The sequence below is a fragment of the Nothoprocta perdicaria genome, unplaced genomic scaffold, assembly GCF_003342845.1.
Source record: "Nothoprocta perdicaria isolate Ctin4 unplaced genomic scaffold, notPer1 scaffold_0, whole genome shotgun sequence".
Classification (NCBI taxonomy): Eukaryota; Metazoa; Chordata; class Aves; order Tinamiformes; family Tinamidae; genus Nothoprocta; species Nothoprocta perdicaria.
In genome coordinates, this window is record NW_020454092.1 from 7,434,778 (window position 1) to 7,448,138 (window position 13,361).

The 13,361-nt window shown below is 37.8% G+C and overlaps 1 protein-coding gene across 2 annotated transcripts in view; it reads right to left on the minus strand.

Moving 5' to 3' along the window:
- Positions 1–13,361, minus strand: part of CNTNAP5 (contactin associated protein like 5) — a 250,433-nt gene that overhangs the window by 26,722 nt on the left and 210,350 nt on the right. For both annotated transcript variants that reach the window (XM_026053914.1, XM_026053907.1), the window contains exons 18-19: positions 7,403–7,642; positions 5,898–6,122 (exon numbers count right to left, since the gene is read on the minus strand). In XM_026053914.1, the coding sequence (XP_025909699.1) occupies positions 5,898–6,122; positions 7,403–7,642 (465 nt within the window). The remainder of the gene's footprint in view (positions 1–5,897; positions 6,123–7,402; positions 7,643–13,361) is intronic.

Here is a 13,361-nt window from a genome sequence, read left to right on the forward strand (position 1 = left end):
GATTTGATAGGAGAAAAATTAGCACACTAGCAGGAATACAATAAACAAGACAGAGGCAGGTTTGCTTGGACCCAGGCTGGTTCTTGCTAGGCTTGTTAACTTGGGCTCTGTGAGGTGCGAAAAGCCCTACACTGCTACAGGGGACACCTGAGCTAGCAATTCTGTCTGTTCACAACTCTATACATCCACAGCACAGATAATTCAAAGTTTACAAATAAAAGAATCAGCCATTCGCAATCCTCATTGCCAAAACTTTGGAAAAATGCATTCAGAAAAGAAACTCATTTCAAAATTGATGAAGGGCACATATGCACCTGCAGTTTCCATTTAAAAACAAAAGATTGTGGGTACTCTCATCCAGCTTTCTCCTTGACTCCTTTGAACTCTTCAAAACACACCAGAAAATAATGACTTTTCATTCGTAAGATGTGAGCTAGGTGCTTAGGTTTTACAGGTAATAAGCTCCTCCTCGAAGCAAAAGGAAATATATGTTTTCTTCCTAGCTGTTTATCTAAAGAGATTGGGCTGGGGTTTTCTGCTAGGTACCAAGTTCAAAGCAAGCCTGCATGCATGCAGAACACAGATTAGTTATGAACTGCCATTCCTGCTCCGTGTAATCCAATTAAAATTCCCTTGTTTTTCCCTTGTGGGTCTCCAGAGTATATTTTGGCCCTTCAGTAATCAAAAATGATCTTGGTGAGTGCAAATATTTCCAGGAACTGAGTTAATGAAACAGATCTCTCAGTTCTTTCCTTTTGGAGAGCTCTGCCAGAGTCCTTGGCTGAATGTTGTGGCTGCCTCTCCTTCCAAATACATCTTGCACAGTGGTACAATGTCCTGTGGTACGCACTTAGTGTGAGAGGTGCTTCATATCTAAAACCCACAAGTGCATAAAGCCCTAAGAACCAGTGAAGATTTGAAAATCACCACCAAAACTTCATGCTGTTTCAGTAAATGACACTTTCCCTAACAATTTCAGCCTTGCCCCATGGAATCCCAGAGCGTACAGCATGAACATAACTAAAAGATTAATTTCCCCAAAGGGTTTATTAGTTTTCGCCTTCACATCTGAATGCCAACAGTTCTGCTTTTGCTGAGAAAGTGGTTGGAGACGCAATTGCAAGGSAGGAACAAGAGAATTTGCTTTCAACAGAAAGGTTGCTTCTGACTTAAGAGACAGGAGGAGATTATAGTTGATTACTCATTTATTAAAAAAGGAAAAAAAAAAAACCCAGCAACTTCTCATTGCTATTTTCATCTCTTTTTTTTTTTTCCTCTCTCAGAGTGCTCATTTACCTCACCACTAAAGAAGTTTTTGTCTTCTTTACCCACTTATTTCAAACAGTAGCTGATTTTAAGATTTTATAGGGCAGAGCAGTAGGATTGATCAAGTTCTCATTACTATATTCTGAATAACAAACATCCGACATAAGAATTACTCAAGCTGTTTTCGTTTGTACTTTTATTTTTGACTGTGTTTTTTCCTCCATCTTTAATCTTTCCTATGCAAGAGTTTTACTTTCCCAAAGAAATTGATAACAGAGCTCACTGTGATGGTAAGAAGTACTGGACAGAAACAAAGTAAAAAACAGCTCAAATTGTTTAGCTCCTTGTGAGATCAGATAATAAACCCAGATAAATTTTCAATCACTCTAGGATAGCACAAGATTCTATCTCTTTTCTTTGATGCTGGCTATCTGCTGTTTTTCTAGATTAGAAATCACATGGTGTCCACAGAGAAAGCAAGCAACATTGAGAATCAAAGGCTTGCAGAAATATTTTTAAAACAATATAGTTCATACCGTATTTGATTATTGCAGGGGGAAGGAAGAACAAGAAAGGAGAGTGACTAACAGTTTCAGTCTCAGAAGGTTTCCCTTCCCCCCATCAATCACTCTATTTAGAGATCAAGTGAATTATAATACTGAGTTACCGGTTATTTTGTAAAATCACACAAATTACCAAAAATGTACAGCCAAAAAGTTTCCCCAGGAAAGAAAAGAGTATTTCTGTTTTCTTGGCAGCTGCTTCCCATGGTGTGAATTACTTATTGCGTGGCATGACATGCAAAAACAAACTTGAGCTGTTGACCCGTTTTCTGTAGCTTAGTAGTGAGCAGTATAATTTGAAACTTCTAATACACTGATATTAAAATGTGCTGGCAACGATTACAGTACTGCTATTCCCTCAGATAWGGGCTCACTGGGGCTGTGGGCAGGCGCTTCTCCCCTAAGCAAGTCCCAACTTCCTGGCAGAGCTGGTCTCAAGACAGCACTGGGATTGTCCCTTGTGGGATCCCCACTGATGACAATAGTAACATGTCACTGAGACAGCTTCATGTAGACTTCTCAGGTGACTAACTGTGCACCGACCACTGTAGCACCAACACGAGAGGTACCTCCACAGGAACTGTCCGCTGCACTATAGAGCTGTCTGTAGGTACAGTATAATTCAATGACCCAATCATCCCTCAAGGGGAAAAGATCACAAAGTGAGTCATCTGATACGCTGTGATAGGTTCACTCTTCATGCTAATTAATGGCATCAAACTAGATTTCTCAATATTTGATTAATGTATCGGTGTAATATGATGCAGGTGCTTCAGGAAATGTATTCCTTGAAAAACTGTTAGAAAAAGTTATCTTTTAAATTACTCTAGCTAGTGCAAAGCTGATAAGGCCAAGGACATGAAGAAAAGCAATGTATTAAAAAAATGACATAAATGTAATATAAAAAATGGAGGAGGAGAGGACAATGCTAAGTTATTATGTATCATTTTGAAATGCACCTGTGTGATTGAGAAAACTAATTAGCAACTAATGGCACAAAGAATCCATAAGTCATCTTTAAAAATAGAAACTTTTGAAAAGTCATCCATTAGCTGCCAGGACAAGAGCTAATTGACAAGAATTAAGACCAACCTTGTGCTACAGACTAGTCTTTTGGGCGGAAGTTGTTTCTAGAAACATCTGCTGTTACACACTACAGAATACGCAGCAGTATGAGAGGAGGAGGCCACCTCTATAGATGCAGAACGCTAGGTTCTATAAGGACATACGCACACATCTCTTGGCATTTCCCTTCTTCATGAGGCACATGGACTCCAAGTGCCCAGCACTAGGGGAGCACATTGGCACACTGTGTGGACAACAACACGATGAATGGATAAAGCCAYGAGTTGGTTTGAGGACATTTTAATTCTGTTCTCAGACCTGACACAGATCTGTTTGGTAACTCTAAATGAATCATTTTACTATAATTCCAGTGTCTTAGCACATCCTGTAGCGTCTAATGACCTGACCTCCTCTACAGACTGCGTGCATTCAAATGCCTTGGGGTAAAGCATGGTTATTTATTAATTTTACTGAAACCAATCAATTTTGCAAGGAGTATTTCATGCTTCTCTGGATTAGACCATAGCTGCCTAATCATGTTCATCTCCATATAAGCCCCTTGCAATAWAGTTCAAATACAAAAAGGCCTTTCAAACATTTTCACTTCTTTCATATTAAGTATTTAATATGGAAAGTCTGAATTAACAAGAGCATTCTTTTCATTGTCACTTTTATTAAGTAAGAATTTGCCTCGTTATTTTATGCATCATGTACAGGGGAAATAACAAGATCAGCAAGTAGTTCCTTGACAATACTTAGGAAAGTTTGGTTAGAGTATAAAACATTAAAGTATACACAGACTGTTCCAATATTATTTTTTAATGAATGCAAAGGGCCATGATGAAGAATATTATTACTTAAATCTCAAGTGAAAATGCCCATGCCCATTTTACTAGGACCTTCACCTTTATYTAATGAATCAGTCAGGTACCTGTCTAGGTTCTACCATACACTGTCAGTCTTAGCAAATATCCTTGAAAAAGATCTAGTAACAGAGACAGAATCATGTTCAGTTTTAATACTACAGAGGACATTATTTTCATAGTCCAGTAATTTTATGGCAAGCATAAACCTCTTGGAGGAAGAAATAGAAACATATCTGAACATTATTTTCATTGGAATAACTTCAATTCTAACAAGACTTAAAATAAGAGGATATGAGATTTAAAAATGATTACATGAGGAACAAAAGGCAGAGGCATAACTGACTGTCTCTAAAGAAAAACATCCACTGAGCAACTCTGAAAGGGACATCCAGGAGTTAACCAAGGTCAGTTAGTTACCTTAACAATTACTTTCATACAGCACTACATTGTATAGTCCAGGATTTTGGAGCCTGATATCATCAACCCTTTAAATTAACGTTATTCTCCTTTTACAAATGGGTAAACAGAAGTACAAGGATGARAACAGCACCACAGCACCATTGCAATTTGCCTCTTGATTCTGAGTGTGCTGAGAGCTGCTTCAGCTACTTCCCAAAGGTCCCTAATTCCAGCTGAGCCAAAGAGGAGCTCTGCAGATGATCCAGCCGCTGAAATATTTGACTCATCTTAAWGTACATGTTCTAGCTGAGGTGCTATGAGAGCTCCCTAGCATCCTGATCCTGACCCCTTCCCCCACCACTGCAAACGCTTCTCCTTCCAGAAGCAAGATCTTCTAATTACAGCTTGCTGATGGCTGTATTTCACCAATAAAGACAACTGACTCATGTTTACAAGGTCATTTTACATGACTCTGGCAGCAGTAAAGGTGATTTAACTGGATATTACATTTTCATTCACTTTAAGGCTATTTTCCTATTGCTAAAGTTACATAAAGAGTTCTCAGCGTGAGTGAGAAGCAAACTCCAAGGTTTTGCCTCAGGAATCACTAACCTTTCTGACACCATACTGGTGTCTCATATGACAAAACCATAGACATGTGTCACCCACCTCGAGAGCAACGTGGAGATGGAGATGTTAGATAGATGTTAGTCCCACGCCAGCCCAAAAGCTGACTATATGCCATAGCCAGAAGATAAACTGCTGGAGAGACCATACCGAGAATGAAAATTTTTTTCTCTAATTTTATTTGATGGTACTTGGAACCTTAGCTACTTTGAAATTTGCAGTGCTTCAGGGTGGTCTTGGTCAATCAGCCAAATGCACATATTTATTCATATAGCATTAGCTTCCTATTATTCTGACGTGGATGCCAGCGACTCACTCACATGCTTACTCATCACTTCCAGGGCTCCAATGCCTGAAAGATCTTGAATAATTCAAACATCACCATTTGTCTACAATAATGTTTATCTAGAGTGAGATTTCTAAATGAATTCAGGAGTGAAGTCTTACTGACAAAACACAGAATCCACTCCCCTAAGATCTCAGCATGGTTTCATGCTGAGAAACCACTCATGAGTGGTTTCTCAGCATGAGAAAACACTCATCTCACTTACCTTTAAATAGCAAAGACATTTACACTTTACATTTTACATTTTGTCAATGACAGTAGAACACCTAATATTTTGTGGCCCTAATATTCAGCAGTAATTGCCACATATCCGTGAAAAACACTATGAAAATCAACACACATGCCAAGAGAGGATGGAAAAGATAAACCTATAATATATCCCTGAATCAAATGTTCTTGTACATGGAATTCATGGAATTTTTCATTTCCTTATCCTGGAGATYTAATGGATTTCAGAACAGAATAAATAGCAAGGAATTGCTACTGTCCAGTTTTGCCAAATGAAAGTCAAGGAACATTTTAAGCCTGAACAACATGATTATTCAAAGACTGAATAGGCAAGTGGAGTGCTCAATGCAAAATAAAGGGATAAAGAGTGATGGTCATTTGCAAGAACCGAATACCACGAAGCTAATGAAGTTGCAGACAAAGGACCAAATTGAAATTAATGCTGAACTCTATCACAAAATAACAAGCAAGCAAACAAACAAAAAACTCCAAAACAGTCACACTACTCTCCCTTTGGTGGCAAATCAAAGCACTTACCATTCTTGGAGAGAATCACAGCCAAATATTCATGAAAGTAGGTGTTGACATACAGCAGAAGACTTGGAGTATGTGCTGTGAGGAAGCTGAATGCAATGTTTTCCTTGGACATGACAGCATCCGCATAAATGGCAGAACTTGAAGTACTTGCATTTTTTGTGACAGGATAAGGTTCTTGGAAAAGATAAGTAATGGAAGTACCAGCTTCAAATAATGCAGAAACCTCTGAAAGGGGATAATGCAGAAACCAAGGGGAAAAAAGATTAGATACAGCATTTTTAGGTCTTTTAGGCAGTCATGGGCATGAGCTGATTGCCTCAGAAGTGCAAACCTCAGCAGCACACGGCAGAATGTCCCCAACCCACCTGGCATCACTGTTTCCTATTTCAGACAAGTGGATTGTCCTTCCTTACAGTTGATTTCTCTGACACAGAGAAACATGGTGTATGGAGACAGGTCTCCAGCTTAAACTATTTCACCCTTTCCAATAGTTGATATATATGATAAGTATGGCTATATTCTCCATCTTACCCGCCACACTAAAGTCAACAATAATTTTGTCCTTTCCCATCTTCTAAGAAAGCTGTTATTAAAGCAATGCAGCGACCAAAAGACAGCTACTAAGGGAGAAATGTAGCTCCAAATAGAGAGACACTTCTATCTGCACGTGTTTGGATCCCAACAGCTCACACTTGCGTGGGCGCACAATAAGGTCTGGCCACAAATACATGCAAGTGACAACAGCAGTTTTATTCATATGAGGCACAGTAAATCATGGTGATGTCTTCTGCTATAAGCTGATTGCAAGTATTGTCTCCATAAAGCAACTCCATCCATGCAGCAGCAAGGCCACCTCCTAACACAACACACTGCAGTTACTCAACATGTCTCTTGTGATATTGGTGCCAAATCCTCAGCTCATGTAAGTGGGCATAGTTCCATGGACTGCAGTACAACTAGGCCGATTTACACCAGCAGATGATGCGGCCCAAGTAACAAACTTGGAGCATTTGCAAAGTGAGGGGCAGCTGTGGAAATTAAAATGCTCACATTGCACCTAGTTGTTATTCAGCACGGTTTCTGCAGTTTCTTCCTCTCTCGTTATCTAAGCTGGATGCTCTTTATTTGCCATGCTCYTTACTGCGGTCTAATGGATATATCTCCTAAGAGTGAGCAAACAGGTTCAGTGAGAACATGCTCATCAACACATCATGGGAAATTTTAGCCTCAAAAGATAACAYTTAGGCCAAGTTACATTCAACTGAACACAGAAATCACACTGAGGTACAGCTGATAATAGTAATAAGTAGTACAACTGGTACTGTTCATAATTCTGAGGTTATCACTGAAGTCAGTAAGATGAGAAATTCTAGCTCACTTTAGGTAAATCCTTTATGGTGTTCAATGTAAATCTGATATTAGAACATATTCTTATGAAGTAGGGTACACCACCAAGCTGACGTGGGTGAAACCAGTAAGGATTTAGGATGGAAGGATGCTCCTACCCTCTTTGCAGAAAGGTCCTTCATAGGCTGAGTTGGTACAGTCACAGGAATAACCATTATATTTCTCCACACATTTTCCTCCATTATTGCACAGGTTACCATAACTGCTACAATGTCCTGGACATCCAGGCTTAACACCAGAAGTCATCTTAGCTCTCTCTTCAAGGTCAAGCTTTTGCCCATTTACATGCAGAGATCGGATGCATCCCAAAAAMCCCTTTTGTCTGGAAGCTGTTCCTCCTGAGAAAGAGAGAGCAAAGGACATGCACAAATGACTCTGTAAAGCAACCAAAGTCCTCAAGGACAATCCAGAGGTACAAATAGGAGGCCATGGAGTTTAAAAAATATTATCTATTATATATCAATGCATACAGTGGCAAAAGATGACAGATGGGCAACCCTGGAGACTAAAGGTCTCTATTTATCATTATGAAAGGAATAAAAAAAGGTATCTGACGATTTCTTCTTGCCATTCTTCTGTTTCCAGCCTTATCTACTGCCTTATCTGGCATACAGACTGCAGATTCATTTGGGAACAGATTAGCTTCTTTACTACCAATCTGCATATCACCTAATACATGAGAAATCTAAACCTAAAATGTATTTTCTATTTGTTGCCGTAGTACAGAATATAAACAATACTCTAATCCCAAAAACAGGTGAGTTACCAATGATGATTAGTTCAGACAAGGATGAATCATGKTCAGTATCAGGCCTGCTGGCTAAAGGGAAATGACTTTGGAAGCAGAATTTATGCATGACTGACCAACATCACGTCGCATGTAAATGTCTACTGTAAAGCACAAAATGTGAGTTTGGGTCAAAGTTGCGTCATTTATTTCAGCTACTAAACATAATTGCACTTCTTTGTTAAGATCAGGTAAGAGAGCAGTTCAGGCTCTAGAGACTGATCAGTTTATTACCTGCCCAACAAAACTACTAACAGTGATCACTGGTGATAATAAAGACTCCTTTCCCATAAGAGCTAGTCTCTGAAAACAATAATAATTAATGAAGACGATAAGACTATTTTGTAAAAGTATCAGCATTTTCATTATGGAAGGCTTTATTTGGCAGTCACCAATGTTTTGCTTTCGAAATCACTGCAACTCTCCTACTAAAAACCTAATTCCAGCTCAAGAGTTAACTGTTTTGTATGCTCTGAAATGTTAGCTTTTCTGGTGATGTATCTCCTGCATAGGAGTAGGAAAGAAGTTATGTTTTCAAAATATTTTTCCATATAAGTTGGTCCTATATCAAAATGCATCAACTAAGAAAATATGTCTTTTGATGAATTCYTTGGAGAACAGCACTTGTTTTGTCATATATTGCTTAATTAAAACTAGGCTACTGCAAACTAAGAGAATGAAACACCAGGCTGAAAAGCAATCTAAAAACCTTATCGTTYTGCTATACTATTCTGACTTGTATTTTTCTTTCTTGCATGTTAATAGGAGAAATACATAGGCYTTGGTTTTAAATGAGAATAATTTAATTCTAGATAGCATGTGTGAGCCTAGAAAAAGGTTTATTTTATGATAATTTTATGGTGTCTTTCTCATAGGAAAAATATTTTCAAAGGCTTCTTCAGCCAAGTTCTCTTTTCTGATGACATACAAATGTTAGTTTACTTATTTTAAAAGGCATCAGAATAGCTGGGATATTTGTTTTTACTGTGCTGAGAAGAAATAGTCCTTTTTTTTTATGTAGATTTTGTTCTAAAACAATGTATACCCAATTATGATTCCCCCTTTAAAACTGCTGGTTACTATATTTTCTTTTTCACAGGAAATAACCACAGMTATTACCAGGATAAAAGACATTCACCTTGACTCTTCTCTCTGCACACATACAAATCCCAGTAATAACAGTTAAAGAACAAATACAAAATATATCTAACTTTACTGCAGATGCCACGTTTATTAAATTGTCCATATTCTTGCTGATCTCTAAAACACCCTGGAAAGCCAAAAAAAATGAGAGAACTTATGCAAAATCCATTTATAATTCTTCTCCTCTTCTAACATTTGGCAAATATRCAGCTTACTTGAGATCATCTACCTGATCCTAGATCCATATAGTATTTACTCATCAAATCTGTTTACTATTAGAGCATTTTAACAGTTTTCCTTTAACTGGCTAGAACRTCCTCCAGAGTTAGTGATGCTATATTGGTCTATTTTTGTGCAGAGCTTGGTGAAGTTGATACTATATGGTTTATAAGTTTGAGTTTCTTCTCTCTACTGTAATTGCTTTAAATTAATATAAGAAATACAGCAAGGTGTAGACACATCCCTGCTGTGACTGAGGATTATAAAGCAGTCTAAATCATTTAGATACCCAAGAGTTACTGAAAAAAACTGCAGAAATGTGTTGCTAATTCTTTTAGTCTGCTTTAAAATTCCAGCTCTTCTGATTTTGAGCAATTCCCAATCTACATTTTTCCCCTTTCTTTTCACACACAGAAAGCTACCTCAGAAGCCTGCTGCATAGCCAGCGTGTACCAATGTTGGCCTTAAGTAGACTTCTGTYTTTATTCTAAATACTTATGAGCACAGTCATAGACTCCTTCTGGTACTACCTAGATAAATGCATATGCACCTTGTAAATCAATTACACATTAAATACAGCTAATCATACAAACAGTATTTAAACTACACTTTTGTGTCTTACTGACTAAGCATAACCAAAAAGACCATTTTCTTAATGGAGAAGAACTGTAATTGAATACAGTCAGGCAGGATGGCTCTTAACACCTTATTAGGCTGCGTTTCTAGCAAGTAATGGAATAAAACAAGAATGGCAAATCTGAACCTTTCAGACTATGTTGCTATGGATGACAGGGAGATGAAAGGAGAAGGATTAGATGGGACCACTTCCATTTTCACTTCCCTCTCTTTGCTCCTATCAGGTGGATCCATAGAACTTGCTTTCCAGGGTTTATTTTGCACGGCATGTATAAATGATCAGCACTGCAGTGGAATCCTGAAAATATCCTGCAGTGATGATCTCTTACATGTGCCATGCGGTGCGCTGGCAGGCCTGGTCAGAGCAGATGCTGAGGTTCTGCTCCCCGAAGTGGAACATCCCCCAAGGACACAAACGCCAGGCAGATGTCATGTCACTARGTGCAGAAGTAGCCAACACCCCTGAATCAAACGTACAACAGAGCAATGARAAGTGGCAGGGCAGAACTGAACGGAGCACAGGTAATAAGGAATGAAATGACACCTTAATTCCAGTATCTCTTGTGATTACTATGAGTAGCATAAGCACGTGGACAGATCCCCAGCTTTACCAGTTCCTTTTTATAACATACTAATGCAAAAAAGAGGTCTCAAGGTAAACAGAAATCCCCACCTGAGTTCATCTCCCCAGGAAATGTCAAGCAAGTGTGAACTCTCCAACCTGCAATGTGATACTGGTTCCAGAACAGAAGTATTATAGGTACATTAGTGTTCAAATAATGCATTATGGCTGCTTTATGCTTCTCAAGGCTTGCAAGTGATCAAGGGAGGCTTTCTAACAGATGTGCTTCCAAGTAATATAATACCAGTTCAAGCCCAGTAAGATAAGAATAACTAACATGACCTACACTATAGAAATGCCACTTAAAAATRCTAAAGTGCATGCATAACTATACCTAAGTACAGACAGAGAGCTAAAAATTGAATTTTACACCTTGGAAATATCCCCGATATGCTGAAGTTAAATAATGTAAAAATAAACAAATAAATAAATGAATAAAGTTAGCATAGGGACAATATAAGTCATGGTGATATTCTGCAGGTTGTGCCCATTGGTTCTGAACACCAGGACTCTGTGAACCCACTGTCATTTACAGCTGGTAATCCCTGAGGTAAATGAAGCTCATTTTTCACTTTAGGTCACAAGAATTTTTCTTCCATCTAAAAGGACAAGGCAGTTGTGCTTTGGTGGGTTTTGGTTTGGTTTCTCATTAAAAAGAATGTTTAATACGTGGTTCCTTTTTAATTTCTGAATCGTGACATTCTAAAACTCTTTACCTAAATTTAACATTTTTTATGAAAACAGGTAGCTGGGCAAATGAGACAGATACAGTGCTGAGGTCTCTCACTGCAGTGTCAACCTTACTTACTTAGCTTACATAAAAGAGCCTACACACGCAAAAAATCCTTCTCTCTGCTTAATCTTTGGGAAATCTTCAGTAAAAGCCTGAAGAGGCCTGAAAAACCTAAAATACTAAAGTCAATCAATTTCAAGATAATCTTCAAAAAAAAAAAGGAGGAAAAAAAAAAAAAGAGAGAAAAAAAAAAAGATAAGCCTTCTTAACTCCCCGCCTGGCAAAGTATTTAAAGGTTGATTACCTTACTCAGATATCAGTATCACCAGATCAGAAGTAAATGGAGCACAGTTCCAAGGCTGCCTACATCTGTTTTGTTAACATATATGGAGAAGGTTTCTGCTCAGCTTCTTTAGATATAAGTCATAAAAGGTAAAGTGTTTGACACATCAACTTGGAAAGAAACAACAGAAAAACCTGAAGGCCAAAACTTGGTGCTAAACATAGTCTTAAATATATCAGGTTCTTGGGTTAAGAGGGAAAAATCTGGACAACTATTATAAGCCAACAGTTCTATCCAGTCAAATTTTATAGACGCCCAAATTCATTTTATGTGTGTCATCTACTATGTATAATCCCCCTAGAAGGAATCAAGACAAACTGCCTCACATATTCTGTGCATACGTTGACATCTCTCAGGCTACAGGAAAAAGATTATGGTTTTAAAGCTACATTGAATCTCCATTCAATCATCATCACAATGCTATGTGATACTAATACAGTTCCTTCATCCTGAAGGATCAATAAATCCTTCCAGAATATAAATAAACTAAATTAAATGTTGTCATTGAGCCTTATTTATGATGTTTACAAAATATTTGAATTGATTCTGGAGAAGGATCAAAAACAACAACAAAAACCAGTTACATCTTGATGACTAGCCATTTCCACCATGGAAAGAAAGTTCCATGTTTAAATGGAATGAAACAAGGAGATTAAATTAAAAGATATTAGGAACATTTTTAAAACAGCAAATCTTGTCAGTYATATAGGTTATTAAGGACATATATACTAATTGCAGCAATCTTTTAATCATCATTATTACACACAATGTTGCAGCTGTAGAAACAAGTATGTCATGGACTACAGAGGGGAGAAATACTATTATAGTCTGCTGTTTCCGTCTCCCTAACACTGTTTAAAATGTTGTTAACACATTTGAATTTCTTTTTTTTTCAGATAGGATAAAATTCATTCCACAAATTTTAGATTTAGATTTAAATCAGTTCCATCCTATTAGAGATTGGAACGGGACCTTCAGCATAGACAAATTAGGCCACAACTGCCTATGGCCAGACTTCTGCCATCTTTCTCTGCAGCACCTGAGACAAACAGCACCAGAATGAGGAAGCTGTTCAGGTTTCCATCCCTTCTAGCTACTCTTGGAAACACTGAGGGAAATCTAGAAACACTGGAAAATCAGGGCCTTCAATATGTAGTTCTGAAATGGTTCTAATGTAGTTCTAAATGTTTAAAAAAAAAGTAAAGAAAAAAGCATATTCTTAAGAGCACCCTTGCATTAGCATCCATGTCAATTGATGAAGCTCCATCACTTTATCAACAGACTCACTGCTTCCATTCAAAGACTAGGAATTACTGCATACATAACTTACCGAGATCTCAAACACCTCCAAATCTTCTTTAACTCTTTCTTAAATAAAGCGTCTTACCTTACAGAAGTAAACGTTATTAAAAGTGTAATACTGACAAACTGAAGCTTGCTACAGAATTTCAGTTATGAGAATACATTTTAAGGAAAGAATCAGTAACTAGTTATTTATGGCCCCAAATAATCAACATTTACAAACTGGAAGAAGGAAATTACTCAGAAAGGAGTGTTTAGGTATGGGAAAAGCA